Source organism: Chelmon rostratus, chromosome 4, assembly GCF_017976325.1.
Source record: "Chelmon rostratus isolate fCheRos1 chromosome 4, fCheRos1.pri, whole genome shotgun sequence".
In the NCBI taxonomy this organism is placed as follows: Eukaryota; Metazoa; Chordata; class Actinopteri; order Chaetodontiformes; family Chaetodontidae; genus Chelmon; species Chelmon rostratus.
The window spans coordinates 11,676,741-11,694,460 of record NC_055661.1 but is presented as its reverse complement, the minus strand read 5'-3'; the positions used below and the strand labels follow the sequence as shown (position 1 = coordinate 11,694,460).

General features: G+C 40.2%; 2 protein-coding genes across 3 annotated transcripts in view; both read right to left on the bottom strand.

Annotated features, from left to right (window-relative positions):
• csnk1g2b (casein kinase 1, gamma 2b) overlaps positions 1–12,961 on the bottom strand; it is a 35,614-nt gene extending 22,653 nt beyond the window's left edge. For both annotated transcript variants that reach the window (XM_041935027.1, XM_041935028.1), the window contains exons 1-2: positions 12,828–12,961; positions 8,422–9,232 (exon numbers count right to left, since the gene is read on the bottom strand). In XM_041935027.1, coding sequence (XP_041790961.1) covers positions 8,422–8,649 — 228 coding nt within the window. In that variant the 5' untranslated portion in view covers positions 8,650–9,232; positions 12,828–12,961. The remainder of the gene's footprint in view (positions 1–8,421; positions 9,233–12,827) is intronic.
• A 1,314-nt stretch (positions 12,962–14,275) lies between these two features.
• On the bottom strand, positions 14,276–16,577 carry zgc:101100 (uncharacterized protein LOC445169 homolog). Its single transcript, XM_041935299.1, has 3 exons — positions 16,412–16,577; positions 15,222–15,397; positions 14,276–14,779 (listed from the first exon to the last, which is right to left on the bottom strand). Exons 1-3 carry the CDS (start codon positions 16,575–16,577, stop codon positions 14,276–14,278), a joined length of 846 nt encoding a protein of 281 aa, XP_041791233.1.
• Positions 16,578–17,720: the final 1,143 nt, after the last annotated feature.

The window sequence follows — 17,720 nt, the reverse complement described above, 5'->3', positions numbered from 1 at the left end:
ACTTTAAACATGCATTCAAAATGAAAAAGACGACACACATATTTCAACAAATATTACATAGCTGACCAAAAAGAAGAAAAAGATTTTCCAGCCATTTTTGCATGTGCAAACACAACAACCACAATTCTTGTCTTATATATTCTCATAGAAACATTTACACTAAGTCTGTAGATCACTGCAATCACAATTATTCATCTTGTGAAGAGAGAAAGACATTTATTTTGCTGCAGTTTTCAACATAGATAAAATAATTAGTCAATCACCAGAAAATAAATCAAGCCCCATTTTGATAAAAGTTAAATAACTTGAAGCAAAAACTAGAATAATTCTCTGGTTCTAGCTTTGAAAATGAAAATATTTGCTGGTTTTCCTTAATCTGCTCTAGTGAACTCAATACCACTATTTTGGACTGTTGGTTGGACAAAATTTCAATGTTGTGTGTGTGTTCGTATGTTTTTCCATTTTATAGACTTATAAATAATTAATCAACTGATCAAGGAAAAGAAAAATATCAGCACATTGTTCGATAAACCAAATATTTGTTATTTGCAGCCCTACAGTATAACGTCCACTGAACTGTTTGTAATTTTTAATATTACCACTGGTAATTTTGCAATATACTAATATTCTAAAAATACTGATTTTATGCACTTGAAACATACATGATGCTGTGTTGTGGTACAGTACAAAAAGAGACAACCCTTTGACCCCATAAACAATATCTAGTATTTTAAAAAAGCATGGTACAGTAAAACAGACAGCTGGGATGATGCAATGTAAAACATAAACATCTGTGTTGTTTATCATCTGGAGAGCCAGTGTGACATTCAACGGGCGCATATGTACGCCTATGAGTGCAATGTCCAGGGGAACAGATCCAACATTATGCATAAAGCCTAGAATAGACCCTGACCTTTGCCTGACACCCAGTAAACCATTTCACAATATGCAACTGGCAATATGACAGGTCTCATCTTAGACAGAGCAACTCAAATGTCAACATAGTGTATCTCGACTCAGCAGCATTTATAGGGGTATTAATGACGCTAAACGCCAACTGTAAGGTTAAAACAAACTGAAGTTTGAAGTGTGTGTGGTGCATGTGTTTCCCTCTTCCTGCAGTCTGCAGGATCAGAGGTGTCTATGGTTGGGAGGTAGTGTTAAGGATTGAGTGGTGTCAGAGAGCAACAGCTGGCCGGTGTCCAGCACTTCTCCTGTTTCAGCTCAGATTTAACACACGCAGATGGAGCCATCAGCTGCGTCCCAAAACCCAGTGTGATAATCCGACACTGCTTGAAATCAGACCGAATTAGACATCAATTGTATGTTCTAGAGATTTTTTGTACCTCAGTGGGGTGGGGTTTGACCTAGGTTTGTAATTTGTAATTCAGAATTATTGTCATGATTAATGATTTCTGAGTAATAACAACAGCAATTTGTTGAAAATTTTCCTACTTAGGAGGGGAAGTTGTGGTACAGCTAAATAATGTTGTCACAGCATCAGTACAATTAATGGTGTTTCATGTTATGTCACTGTCAACACTAGCTAGCTAGGTCTAACTCACAGAAATTAGCAGGTAGAGTTGGGCTGGCTACAGTAAGAGCAAGTCAAACACAACACACAATGTTGCCAGTTATCAACAAAGTCATGACAGAGGCAAGTCTCCTTTGTCATTTAACAGAGGAGCTAGGCATGGCATAAGTACAATGGATTGTACTGTGTACTCCCTCATTTGTTTAACTTAAATGTTTATATCGGGTCCTGACATAGCTAGGAGTAATATAACACATTGTAGGACTGAGAATTACTTCTGTTGTTCTGGATCTTTTTTTTTTCCAATGTACAGTCCTGTAAAGCAAACATTGTGTATTGGGCTCTAAATTAAACAGTGGCTGAGTCTAAAAGTGTTTCCAGCATTAAGGGTGTTCACATTAAAATTCAAAGAGCAATGGATGAATAGCAAGTGTCTGCTAGTATCTCCTAATCACAGATTTCAGAGTCACTATGTGCATTCTCAACCATGTTTTAAATTAATCCAAAACATGCTGCTCCCCTATAATCGGGGTATTATGTGTAGTGAGGGCAGCAATTTCTTATGTTTATCTGATGTGGATGTAACACCCACAAATGAAATTAGAATTTCAGAGTAGTTTTCATGGCTGAAATTTGACATGTCATAGCAGAAAAAGCACAAGTGTAATTTAACACCATTAATGATGACTTTGTTCCTAAAAAGTGTGTCAGTAAGCCATGTCAGACAGGCAGCATACAAAATATTAGGGCCTAGGATAGAACCCTTGTTTATATTATTAATTGCATATGTGGTTTTCCTTGTATGACGTGTCAACATTTCTACTGTGAAAAAAGCCTATTGTTTGATTTCAAATCTAATATACAAAAGTACAGACTCAACGTGTCACTGTCTTATTCCTATGGTCTGCACTAGATATCCTGTCAAACTCAGGCCTAGAGCAACATAATTTAATTCCTTACATAGTATCAAGCAGCTTTAATTCTAACCTCAAACCTTGCCATTTTGTCTTGCAAAGCAAACTCTCAAAAATAGACCTGAGGTCAATTTGGCTTCAGCTCTTTTGAAATTACCATAATCTGATTCTGGTTTGGTTATTTTGGCTTTAGTTTACAACTTCAATTATGATGCTGTAAAAAAAAAGTTAAGACAGGACAGTGCAGTGTAAATTCATGGCAGTAACCAAGATCACAATAACGAAATTATGAGAAACTGGTGAACGATTGCTATAGCCTTGAACATTACATATAATTTAGAAAATACAAGACTACAGTGTCAGAATAACTCCTTAAAACTCTTAAATGAAAAGTAAGATATTGTTTTACCATGAACCAAGATGTACACTTACTAGGTACAAATTACACAGCACTCAGTGCTGTACAGGCACACACCCTACACTTGCACTTATGTACGTCTAGATAAAACACTGACACTGTTCTTCCTGCTACTCTGAAGTCACAAACATTTAGACTCCAATGTGCAGGTTTTATGACCGCTACTAAATCATCCTCAAAGCAACGATGTGTGTCTGTGTGAACGGACTGTGTTGCTGCTTGCTACTGATTCATTAGGAGGATTAGCTAGTTGACTGAAGGTAGGCTTTTACATGCTGTTGACATCCCGGGATTTATTTATTTAGCTTGCCCAGCATGATCTCTGGAGAATCCAAGCAGGGTAGGAAAGAACTTAAATTGTCAAAATGTCACTTTATTTCCAGCCAAACATGCTGACAGAGCTTTTATGCCTTCACAGCTCTTCGACAGCTACCTCATGAAGAGCTGGTGCAAGCTACTGAGGTAGACTGGAACAAGATCTGCTTATCATGCTTCAGTGGGTGGCAGACTGGAGACATCAGTACAGCACCTCAGATTTCCTACAGATCATCACGACTGACCAGCACCACGAGAGGCTCAACTCATAGAAGCCACCTTACTCTTATGCCTCTGCATCAGTGACTAAGCCAAAGAAAAACAATAGTCTGCCAGAGACATTCCACTCTTCTCCATACAGTTCAATTACATACCACACCTTCGGAAGCAATAGTTTTTCATGGAATATATAAAAGCATAATTAATCTTTTTTTTTGGCTACTTAGGAGCAGAACTCCAAAACAAGCTGAACATTACAAACACATCTGACCTATCATTGCCTTAAAAAGTTGTTATTCATGTGGAGTTGGGTAACTGGCAACCTGACAAACATACCCCAAGCCCAATATTCACTCCCCTTTAAGCACTGTTTTGGTCTTCACGATCTCCTGAGAAATACAGTACATTGGTGCTAACCTTGATAGCATGCCTTTGGGTGATGCAGAGATAGTATACAAAAGTAAAGTTTATCATGGGTGTTTCTGGAAAACAGCTACCTGCCGCAGCTGGAAACAGCACTGATGAGAGCGGTAAGACTGAACCAGACTCAAAAACCAAAACAATGAGCTGAAAGACAATAAAACGCTCTCCAGAGCTGAGGGGAACTGCAGAGTTGGGTGAGAATTGTCTGTGGGTTCATCAATATAAGTGAGACCTACCATATTATACATTGTCATTTGACCTAATTCTCATATTTAAATATGAATAAGTTCATCTTACATCATCAGATTACAGTTACTTTTTATTAACCACTAGTTATCGTTCACACTTCACTATAACCCGAGTAAGCTAATTCTGTTGTTTCAGAGATCATTTCCCAAGATAACAACACGCCCCCTTGGGTCTTTTTTTCAAAAGCAAAATGACAGTCTAATATCTTTTTGAATACCAAAATGACAGAGTGGTGTTTCTGTATCTACAGTATGTGAACATCTTTGCTCAAGTATAAATGGTACAGACACCAACAGAGCATGTTTAACAGTCGGACAACAGTTGTGTGTTTAATTTTGTGGTTTGGCCTGTTCACCGAATTAACCTTGAATAGCTTCAGGTGATAAAGCCTGCCACCAACACTTGTTATTTCAGACGGAGCAACTGAGGTCACAGCCTAAAAACAAAAAGCCTGGACTACCATTGCATTTTCTGGTGGCAAAAGGCAATTTCATTTTACAGTCTGAAATCCATTCGAGTTTTGAACAAGCACCGCCAACATACACAGGGTAAAAGCATGTATACCTACATGGCTGGCACACAATGCACAGTAGGTCTCTGTGTTTACTGTGTTTGTCTCCCTAGATGATCACTCCAATATCAGCCCCATCTCCCTGAGCTATGGGAGGCACTGTGCTGTACAATAAGTCCCAACACTACAACATTCACTTATTAGCTTCTTCTCGTGTTGGGCAGATATTACAGCCACTTGTCATTGTCAAAGGTGTTTGTCCCCACAAAGAGGCCTCCAACTGGTTTAATACAGTACATATTACTGATAATACCAGCTTTGCAGGCGGCATGTCTCACAGGCACCTCCTATCTGTCAATGAATGACCAACTACATGAAACGACGCTATAATGAAATACATGCTTGTAAAGTTTGTAACTCCAACTGTTTGCAGAGTGGACCAGTGGAAATGGCAGTGAAAACCGATTCCATTGAATTTCTGAGCACCAACAATGGATCAGATGGGTGTGTGCTAGTAGCCTGCACCCATTGCCAACACATTGATGGGGTTGACAGGGGGCTGATGACCTTGCTAAGACAGGACCCTGAAGACAGTAGCAGAAAGTAAGAGAGAGAAAGCACTATACCAAGGTAGCACGAGTCTTCCCAAAAAAAAAAAAAAAAAACAGTATGGCACAGTGATGTGCAAAACATTTTTGGGGAAAAAAAAGAGGATTAGATGGTCATTTTCTCCGTGCACAGTTATGTCACCATGCCAGGGGATTGTATTGGTGAAGATGGTGGTAGTGTCATTTTACCCTTTAACTGAGCCTGGCGGGTGCCAGTTTCTACAGTAAGACTTGACAGAAAGCAGACACTAAGTGCTGCTGTTTCTTTAAGACACTGGGATCCCCCCCCTGGGAGTAGAGCCTGCAGTGTACTTACAGCAGTGGCTATATGGTCCTGCCTCCATCACACAGGCGTTTGTCAGTGTGAGAACGCATCCAGCTGAACCAAAGACTGAACCACTGTGTGTCGACAAGGCCTGTTAACAAAGGCAACCTTTCAGCACTCAGCAGTTTCCCCCTTCTCTCTTGCCTTTTGCAGCAACATTCACAGCAGTTCCAGATCCACTGACAGAGGATCTTGTGCACTGCCCTGCCATACATCTTTATCTCTGCTATCACGTTGTGGAGCAGGGTGACACTGGCATTCACCTTTGTCCCAGGTGCAGGCAGGCACCACCCACATGCCTAACTCTGCAAGCTGGTACACAAGACACTTAGCACAGAAAGGAACCACTCTGAACACTGTGTAATCAGTATGTGCTGTCCTTCAGAGGCTGGCATCTACAATTCATGAAGTTTCAAGCAAGGAGAGATTAAACTAGTTTTAACTAGCCAGATAACAAAATTACACTTCTTATCATAACAAAGCTGCCTTATTGGTTCCCAGTTGCTCAGACCAACGGTTGATCAGTTAAGAAATCATACGGGCCCTGTTTGATTTTAAAAAGGGGAATAGCAGTCTGTATCAAAGTCTGAAATGATTAGTTGTTCAATTGTTTAGTTAGTCAACAAAAAAATAATTACCAATGATTATGATAATCTATGCATAATTTTATTCATAAATCAAGGGAAACATTATTTGGCTCCAGCTTCTCAAATGTAAGCATTTGCTGCTTTTCGCTTTATAATAAAATTTTGGATTTGGATTGATTGGTCAGGCACAACAAGCAATATGAAAACATAATCTTGTATTGTGGGAAACTTTGATGGCCATTTTTCACAATTTTCTGACATTTGTAGACTAACCAATTAGTCAATTAATTGAGAAAAAAAATTATGTTCAAAATAATGCAGCCATAATATACTACTTCCTTTGACAGAAAATAAGATTCATACAGTTTAACATATCAATATTTTCTTCATTCTTATAAAAATCAAAATTGGACTCAAACTGTCTATCAAACTGTACAACACACTTTAGAAACATAATCAACACAAAGCATTTTGCTAGTCTTACACTTTGACAACAATTATTTTAGATTCTATCGACAAGTGAGCAGTTACCACTGAAGTGACTGACAGATAATGGAGGAGAACCTACTCATGTCAAGCATGTGTTAGCAGGTGGCTGTAGATAACAGGACTGTTATTTGTGTTAGTCCATAAGGAAGAGCTCAGTAACAGCCTCTGACAAAACAGAGGCCTAGCTGGACAGGCAGTGACATTCACTGGGTTACCCCGGGGAGCTGTGACATCAGGGACAGACAGAAACATGTGGACAGACAACTGTGCCCGAGTCTGGGTTAGCCTGAGAGTTGACGAGGGAGAAGACCACTCCATGTCAGGCGTAGCAACACCAGTGTGCAGGCCAAAAATTACTTAAACAATGAGAGTCCAATTTGTATAGGTCATCTTAAAAACATAAGCGTAAAAGACATTAGAATTCTTATGACAATATAATTAAACATGAATCACCATCTGAAGTTGGTCCTTATAATGAAAACCTAAATAAAACTGAGTCCTCACAATCATGCCCTACTATTAGCCAGGCCTTGTCGAGCTCTGGTGACACCATTAGCACACTTCCTCCTCTCACTGTTATACATTCAGATAAACGCTGGGTCCAGTGGGCCACAAGATCCATGGAGCAGTGTCATGGCCATAATGCCAGATCCAGATATAGCTGGACACCATGGGGATAAAAATACCCAAACAGATGGGAGGGTTCACAGGCAAGGGGGAGAGGCAGCAAGCACAACTAAAGATTTCAGAGGAGAGGAGAACTGCAATTATAGCTGTTTGCTAACCTCTGCCTTCTATGTGGTTAGCAAAGCCTTCAGTGGATGCCCGTTCAGAGATAATGACCTCGCTGGGAGATACAAATGTAAGGATAATCATATACAGACCAGTGAAGATGTGGTGGAGATGACGCCTAGCCTACATGACCTTCAGTATGACTACTTGAGTAGAGTTTGAGTTAGGCCTTGCTTACATTAAGCCATTGTCAGAGGAAAAAAATAGCTGCCATTGATCAAAGCGCTACAAGTGGCAACACATTTGTAACAGAGAAATGACATGCAGAGGAAATGGTTGAGCAGCCACTGGCTGTCCTAGAATCTAAAAAAAAAAAAAACAAAGAGGCCTTGACATTTCATGTGGTTTCACTGTGTTTAAATGTTACTGAACTAGTGGTTCTGTGTTCATGCTGACACAAAACAAAAAGAAGTAAATTATTAATCGTTCATAAGGTCTGGTGTGAGCTTATTAAAAGGGAGAGCTTCCACAAGAACTGACATTAACTCCACTGAGTGTGGCATAGGTAGGCAGATTTGAAAATTTAGCTTCTTACAAAGAATGCCATTTTGGAATGTGTGTCTGAATTCATAAAATCTTCAAGTAATGGATTGCACCCCAGAGGACAGCAAGTAGGCCTTACCACTTGTTTAGAATCACTTTGAGGAACTAAACAATGCTACAGCTGAAAAATGCAAGGTTTACTTTCAGTTTGCCCTCTCTTTGAAATTATGTAAAAGGAAAATAAGGGGCTGTTCGTCTATGAAAAGAAAAAAACACACCAGTCAAGATGTGGTTTGAGATATTATACAGTTCACTTACCCTTCTTCAGCTCTATGATAAACTCAAGCAAAGCGTGGTTGATTCATTAACAGTATCTCAAAAAATACATTTTTAACATAATTTATCTGCTACAAAAGCAGAATAAACATCCAGTAAGCAGGGTTCTTCATATAGGATGCAGATTGATATTGGAAATATAACAGAACAGTGGTGTGGTACATAGAAGAAATTATGAGTTCATATTGGTTCTTCACCAACCCAGAGGATGAACTTACCAATTTGATGGCCACATATTCGTTAGTATAGAGGTTTTTTCCCAACCGCAGCTCTCCAAAGTTCCCGCAGCCGATTTTTTTGCCCACACGGAAGTTTGGGCCAACCATAAGAACTCCAGAATTGGTCCCTGAACTCCGGCCCCCATGTCCAGTCCTGCTGCCTGCCGTCTTAGACATCTTTTTCCCTTCCTCTGTCTCTCCCTTGCCCCCTCTCTTGTCAAAATCCATAAGCTTATGATACCCTGGCCTCTCCACGGTTATTCTCCAGCCATGCAAACCATAGAAACTCCAATAACAACGACAGAGGAGGCTTTAGGGGTGAGGGGGGAGACAAATCTCACAGGACAGAGGGAAGGTGTTGCTGTTAAAATGTGCAATGGTTCAGAAGACACTTGAATGAGTTCAGACTACAACTGAAGTACCCCGTGTGTCTATCAGACAGCTCTTTTGCTGAGTGCTTCCCTTTTTTCTTCGTGTTCCTTGTTTACCAGAATGACTCCTTTCTTGTGTGTTTCTCCAGCTCCAGTCTCAGAGTAGCATGTCCCTGCCTGAGGAGTAGGCAGGTTGTGCTAGAATGTGCCCACAGACACACATGTAATACTAGTCATAAAAAAGCACTCCGAAACCCAGCTAATGCACCCACAAGGCCACTTGGGAACATCTCCTGGAGTGCCTCATTCCTTCTGGTCAGCCTTCAGTGACACAGTGGAGACTCTCCATGTTGCACGGCCACAGCAGATGAGGCAACCCAGAGTTCGAGAAAACAGCAACAAGGAAGACAGGATCGGATGGGTTGATGTCAGCAGGAGATCTGCAAAATCAAAAACAGATAGAAATCAGACATCAGACATTTTCTGTATGGCTTGTAACAACTATGATCATCTGTCACAAATAAAGGCCATTATTACTTATTCTAACAAATCTTTTGGCCAGTTTAAAGATTTAAAAAGTGAAGAAACAGATGCTGACTATGTTTACTAACTACAGATGAGATACCCGCTTCAGTAGCTATCCAACTCTACACCTAGAAATGAAACATACTGCCAAGCTCAATAGTTGGGAGGTAATCTATGAAGCAATCAATATAAGACAAAATATTGGAAAACTTAAGAAATCAATCTTTATCTGTTCCGATAACAATTCATGGCTATAAAGAGATTAAAATTTTCTGAAAAAAAAAACAAAACAAAAACCTTTTACTTGAAGATCAAATTATGTCTACTGTGGCTGTTCCTTACTACAGCTGAAATAAGATCTTGCCCCAGACCGGCGTGAGGCAAATTCAATAAAGCAATCAATATGAGCGGAAATATTCCACAGACATGAGAAAAAAAGATCTCTTTTACAATTAAACCTTTTTTCTCAAAGTCCAAAACACAGTGTGTTACAGGGATTTTGTTGATTACAAAGTTGCATTTTACAAATGAGACTAATGCACAGTATGCAATGTTCTGAAACACTATTCAGCTAAGTTTCATGCAACTGAACACTTGACAGCTGATAATGTGTTTAAAAACACATCCAAAAGACTTGAATAAAGTGACAAGGGATCAGACTCAGCCATACAATTTTACAGTAGCAATGCCAGGAACGAATAACATCAATCACACCATATTTTCAGTTTTCATTGGCAGTGTAACTTGACCATCTCTGTGCAGCTTTTTGCTAACAATCACATGCAGACGTGTCTGTGCAAAGCAGCTCTCCTAACTCCCCTATGTCCATGATCTAAGATGCTGCTGGTGCTGAAGAGAGCAGGTAATGCAGGCACTAGCGATGGGCAGCTACTCTTTCCTATGGAAAGGCACTTACACGGATCAATGATTGCTGTAATGCCTCATCTCATCATAACATTTGCATCATTGGGAAGCATATTATTGGAAGGATTTGGATACAGTGTATTTTACAGCCAGCTCAGCTGTATCTGACAGACAAATAACTAATATAACCACCACAGGACTAAAATACAGTATTATCAAACATAAGTGAGCTGATGAGTGTGTCTTGCTTTGAAGAAAATTTTACTTTCACTTTTTTACATTTACACATATGACACCTTTGTGATTTTTTTTATTATCGATCAATCTGCTGATTACTGTCATGAGTGATCAATTAGTCTATAAAAATATTTTAGTCTATAGATGAAAACAAAAAATGTTTTGCATTCCAGAGCCCAAAGTAACATCTTCAGATTGATTCTTTTGTTCAACCAACAGTCAAAAACCCAAAGACACTTAATTTATTATCGTAAGTGACAAAGAAAAGCAGCAAATCATTTCATTTAAGAAGGTAGAACCAGCAAATGTTTAACATTGTTTCTTGAAAAATGACTGAAATAATGAAAACAATTTTTCTACAATAGTTGTAGATGAAAATTCTTTTCATTGACTAATCGTCACAGCTCTTGATTGTAATACCTTCTAGACAAAGTATATTGCACAAACAACTGAGATGGGCCTTTCTTGAGAAGGCAACGCTATATTAAAACTACACTTGGTTCTGTAGCCTGAAACTTTTCAAGATGCATGTGTGAGTATTTAAACCTTGATACAACCCATAAGAATCCATTGGAAAACTTGCACATTTCTGTATTCTTTCATTAGTGCATTCAGCATACCTGAGACAAGAGAACACATTTATGGGCTAGGTATGCAGTCAATCATTACAGTCATGTCTTCCTTGTAGACGCATGGCAATACTTAGTGTAGGAAATGATACTAGTCTACCTTGTCACAAGATGGGAAGTACAATTAACAAGGTGGCTAAAATCTAAAACTCTCAAATGATCACAATAATTACTCTAATGGAAAAGTGCAAGCACTATATTGGCCAAGGTGACCCAAAAAAGGTCCATACGGTTGAAACAAAAGCATGTTCATTATGAGAATTATGAGTGAGAATAGAGATGCCCCAGAACACAACAAAGATCTAAGTAGCTTACTCTCTTGGGTAACTTTCTGGCCATCTTGGCCCATATGTCTAGACTGTCTCATTTCAGGAAGTTGTGTATTGCTTTTTTATGTCAGCTGTTTGGTATAGCTACCAAAATGATAAAAACATAGCGAGGAAGTAGTTATTTATTTCAAGTTTTGAGGTGACACTTAAAAAATACGGAAAGCAACAAAAAAACAACAAAAAACAACGATGAATGATATCTCGCCAAACTGAAATCTTAGGGTAGACTGTGGCTCTAACGTCGGGTTGCTACAATTAACATTGTAGTCAATGCAGTTAGCTAGTAATAACACGACGCAAGACGACTTGAAATGTTAAAAATATGAACCTAACTACCAACAGAAATCCTCAAATTGACAACAATTCGCATTAGCCGGACCAGATTGACCAGTTTCCCTTGTCATGGCACAAAATATCTGCCTGCTTGATTTTTAAGTTAATGCTAGCTACTAGCTTACTGGCTACCAAATATTGTTTGGCCGCTGTCATTTAGCGTTAGTTTCGGATGATTCAAGTTGCTGCTATATCTGAAGCTTGTTTCCCGATGTAACACGAGAACAAGAAAATAAGATGTTACAAGAACCCGGTCCGTACGTGTCTTCAGGAAATATAGGGTTATCATTACAGACTGTATTAGCTGGTTCGGCGAACAAGGCCAGATACTCTTGGCTATCTCGGCGTTACTTAGCAAACTCAAGTTAGCTTGACATCGTTCAATCGTAGCCAATTTGTTTATGATGAGCCGTTGTCCTGCACCGTATAAATTCAGCATTAACGCTAAATTAATACTGAGTACAAGTGTAGCTTCGTGATGCAGCTACATCGAAATGCCACTTAGCCATATTCAGCTAACCTAGCTAGCACCTACCAAAAACACCGTTCCTCTTGGCCCAACGGTCTGATAAAAAGCAGCTAACGATGTCACGTTAGCTAATCTGTTAACAACACTGTACCGTAAGAACACATGACAGCTACCTGTTAGCGAACTAACGTTAATGCAAATTTACTAAGTCGAAGCTGGACAGAACATAAAATATTCATTGATTGACAATCCCTATGTTACATTAACCTGGTTAGTTAGTGAATGCTTAATAACTGAGAAATAAGAATGTCCGAGCGACGTTGTAACTTGTTAATGTCATCGAATAGAGTACCATTGTGATCAGAATTGATCGCTGTTTCATCTGAGTATCGTTTATGACTTCACATTCGAGCTAAAGCCATTATCCTGACCACTGCCGGGCAACTCCTTAATCCTAAACAACCGACTGCACACCAACGACAGCCTGGGATCTCTTACCGCTTAGCTCACTAGCTAGCCATTTAGCAAGCTACCATACGAAACATTAGCAAGATCGTTAATTTAGCGTTACGTTACGGCGAGGCTGTGTCTTGTGTCTAAAAAACACCAGTTAGGAATACATATCTTTAACCAAATGAAAGCACATTACCTTTAGCTATCGAAACGTAGTCCAAGTCATGGTTCTTCGTTCGAGGGTATCTTTCTCATTTCGCTTCTCTTGCCCTCAAGTTGCTATGATTTTGCTGTTGTCGCTTTAAGCCTCCCTCAACTGCTGATACCCAGGCACAGCGTCACGCTGGCTCACAGCACTATACTACGCTGAAAAAAACGAACGTAACTGCTTTGGGGAATAAGGGAAAACATCAGGCGTGCGTAGCTCAACGAGTAGCTGCTCCAAACTGGTCTATTCGGTTGACAATTTGCACTCTTGGTAGAACTGAAGTGAAGGTGGTGTGAAGGCATCCCACAATCTGCAACTTGCTAAACGTGTGCAAGTCAATTTTATTCTTTAGTTCACGAATTTAACAGAAATGGGGGCATTATTCTTAGGTATGATCACATCAAACATGATTTTTTTTAATGCCACAGGTGTGTACAGAGTACGTACACAGTCATTATTTTGAGTGAATACTTCATTTCTATTACCTGCAGTGACAGCTTCATCTTAAATCAAAAGCTGCCACTGGGACAAATTTTGACAAATCAAGCTTCTTTGTGCCATTGGACCCACAGCTGAAATCCTGATGTGGAATTTAGATCAGATAGGCAACTATATTCAACAACTATAACTTTAGTTTTTCAGTTCAACAAACTGAAGATTTCAATTAGTTATATATATATGCAATAATCAGATATAAAATAATCATACTGACCATAATCATGGCCATAATCAAAATAATCATACTGACCAAAATGATAACATGCTATGATTTGAATACAGTTTCAGTGTCGATGAACGATCAACCTGAAACCCTACACAGCCTCACACTGTTAGTCTGCATCTTTTTCTTGAATCAGATTTCTGAATGAGTGCCAATAATGCATTTCAAGTGAGTCAAACCATCCTACTAGCAGCACTAATAAGGCTCACAAAAAACAAAAGAAAAAACAGAGAATTCAGATGCAAATAATTTTATTTCACAGTTCTATGTTGCAGTGCCTAGTTACAATAAGGAACTTATCTCACACGCTTTTACCATAATAGTTATTGCTGGGCAGCTGCTTGGCAGTGTAGCTAAATAATGCTGAAGGAAACAACAGTATCTTTGAATGTTGTGTTTACACTGCTTGGTGTCTGGAACCAAAATGTGATGGATTAAACAACAACAATCTCCTTTAAACAAACTCTGTTGGCAAACTAAAACCAAACCATGGTCTATCAAAAAGAAAAAAATCCTGAAGGTGTTTGACTGTACAGCTTTGCATCCATTCAATAAAGCTCACTAAATAAAAATTCATACTGTGTGCACTCTGTGCAACAGGAACAAGGCAGTAAGTGCTTCTCTACCTTGTTACCCTGTCTTTTCCTAGACAGGGTTGCTTCAGGTGTACCTGAGTCCACAAGGAGCAGAGATATCAGGCTGTAGGTGTTAAAGTCTACAGTTGCAGCCCCAGGTGAGGGTGAGGCACAGTTTTATTTGGACATGCAGTCTGAAGTGAGAGGCTACAGTTTTTAGTAACCAACGATGGATGAACCCCGAGGGCGGAGCTGTGCTCCTGTATGATGGGCCAGAACACCGGGGGGAGGGTGAGCTCAGCGGACAGCACTCCTACAACCGGCTGATGAGGTGGATGACTGTAACGCTCCCCTGTCATGAAGGGGAAAAGTGGAGGAGAGTGAAGCCGGAGGGGGCACTGTGAAACGTCAGAGTCTGAAGGAGCGAGAGGGGGGCAAGCATCCCTCATTTTATGCAAATGAGGAGGAGGAGGAGGGATGCTGCTGTCAATGTGTGACGCGGTGATGTCCTGTATGTCTTCAGTCCTGACTTCCTCCGGTCCAGCCTTGCTGCGATGCGGCGCGTCCTCCAGACTGTGGTCCCTGGAGAGCGGGGAGCACCTCTGACCTTTACGAAACTTTGCCCTCCTGTTCTTGAACCACACCTGGAAGAGTAAACAACACTGGTGAATTTATGATTCGCTGATAAACATAACATTGGAAGGCATAATGCAGCATCACTGCAGCCAAATCACACATAGGAATCACAAAACAAATGTCACTCAAAGAGGGAGTTAAGAACAAAGTAATACAGTTAGAAACCTAAAAAACTCAGGTCTTTTGGAAAAACTGAGCTGAAACTACATATAAGTTTATTTACAGCAAATCTCTATATACACAGGTGTGTATTAGTACTGTATGTATAGATATGAAGTGTTTGTGTTCCTTAAGTTCATATCATCCACTTTTTCCTCCCAATTAAGGTGCATGTCTGAGAAGGTATACAGATATCAGAAGGTAAATTTGGACCATCCATTACCAACTACTAACATGCAGCTGTGGTTTCAGCAGGTTCACAGCCAGGTGGTGGGTGGAGTGTGCTGTCACCTGTATGCGAGCTTCAGGCAGGTTGATGCAGACGGCCAGCCTCTCTCTCATGCCGACATCTGGGTACTGTGTCTGTTGGAAGGCTTTCTCTAGAGCCTGCAGCTGCGACACTGTGAACGCCGTGCGGCTGCGCCGCTGCTTCTGCTGGTTGCCATACCGAGCCTCCAGAATAAGCTCTGGCAGGCCAGAGAGAAACAAAATGTCATCACCAAAATAACCTGTGAGTCAGCAGCAAGTCTGCTCCAACTTCATGTAATAAGGAGCATGATTGGAAGTCATTTGCTATTTCCTTCCACATTTCCGCTTTGTTTTTCTGTGTTATCTGGGATGCAGCAGAGGCTTGAACCAGATAGACTCAGTTTGGACTGATTTTATACTTAAAAAGTCAGCTCCTTTCTTAGGCTGACATAAATATGTGAAATATAGATTACAGCAGGCTTTGCATGAGTGGATGCTGTCTTCACTTAAGTCAAGCTAGCAAAACTGCATTTTGCAAGTCTTGCATTCATAATTGTCTGCAGTAATACGCAAGTATTATAGATTAATGCCACAAAATGCATTAATTCATACTAATTTATACACTGCTGGACAATTAAATCTTTCTTTTAAAAGTACATTTTATATATAAAGTCTTTATTTACAAAGTAATCAGTGGTGGAAGAAGCACTCAGATCTTTCTCTTTTGTAAAAGTAACAAAACCACAGTGTTCAAATGTTTACTCAACTAAACATTAGCATCAAAATATACTTAAAACACCGAAAGTGACATTACTCATTAAGAATGGCCCATGTCAGAATAATGCATTGTGTCATATTACTGTACTAGAATTATTGATTTAAACACCAATGTGTGCTTCACTTTAATGTTGCAGCTGGTAAAGTTGGAGCTAATGTTACTTATTTTAAATATCCCCCGCCTTGAAAATATCCCTACAGGGACCATAAAGTCTTATCTTAATCTGTTATAATATAATTTACGTGTTGATTATATTATGTGTTTTAATCTGAATCTGCATAGTAACTCAACTGGCCTCATGTAGCCATCTTTGTATTTATAGCAGTATAATAATTAGCTCCATTTTTACATTTTCACAGCAGCATGATCCTGGATGTGATGTGCTGTCTGACTGATTGGCAGCTCAGTAGCTCTGGTGTTTGGGTGTATGTGGGACCGGCACGGCGTGCCGTACCTGCCAGTCTCTCGGCCACAGACAGGGTGTGCGCGGTGGGACTGGCTGCAGAGTAAACGCGGTACTGCTCCGCCATCTGGTGGTGCAGGTCGAACAGCATGGAGTTCACGCCGCGGAGGGGGTACACTCCAGCGCCGGACGGCCCGCAGAAACTCAACGAGTTCATATCTGCGGAATCTGCAGACACACAAAGACTTGTTTTAGCGAGTGAAGGGTCTAATCCAAAACCTCCTGAGCACACTGTTCACACCTAAATGTGTGAGAGTTCATTAAAGCTGATATTTTCTGTTCATTTGATCAGTTGTTAGAATGAGAAGCTGCGACAGAGCAATATTATTATCATTAGAGGGACATTATTTCTCAAAGCTCCCTGTACTTAATCATCATTATTATCCTCTTTTCCTCTTTATTGCAAACGTTTTAGTCACTATTAAGATTGTGACCTCTGTATTTTTGAAGTTAATTAATGTGTGTATAAAGTGAAAAAAAATGTTGAGAAATTCAAAATATCCCCCCCAGCACCCACTTTTACACCTGTTTTGCATCTTACAGCCATAAAAGCAGCGCTTTGAACTAAAAAAAAAAAAAAACGGATTTCAGTCATATCATATTAAGAGACTCAAATTGTCTCCTCATTCAGCCTTTTACCCCAAATGAAAACAGTGTTAAAACCTTTTCTGTGGCCTTGCCTGTTTACCTGAGAGCCAGAGCACGAGCAGGAGCGTGAGATCCAGGTGCGCTTTTACGCACAGAGGTCGACCTCGGTGAGCTGTAGTCCGGTATTCCCTCGTCCAGTTTGGGCCTTATATCCTCGCACACCAGCGCTCTTTGTCGCGGCACAGATCCGATTCTGCGAAACCATTCTCACCCACGACTATTTAAGAAGCATTTACCCAGGCTCCCCTCAGCCATTAGCCAATAGAAAGAAGGGTATTAACCGGGATTAGGTGGGATGAGGGAAGAGAGGGGGGTTGCAAGGGGCTCAAGTTTTTGAAACTATTGAACTTGAGAGATTTATGCCAAGGATCCCCGTATAAGCGAGCGTTTCATTCCCTCCCGTTAAAACAATTAAAACAATGTGGTGGGCTAATCTCCGAGGCAGGCCAGATTAAAATAACAGCCTTTGATTGTGCTCTCCTTCTCGCTCCTCTTTCTCCCATACCGCAGCCTCTGACAGGAGGGGGGGGCTCCGAGGGTTTGTTTTGCTAACAGGGACCATATTTTGCCCGTGAACTGTCACCATGTGAAGTTAATCTGAGCGCTGCTCAATGGGAACAATTTCTTCACATCCAGCTCCGCTCAGTTACAA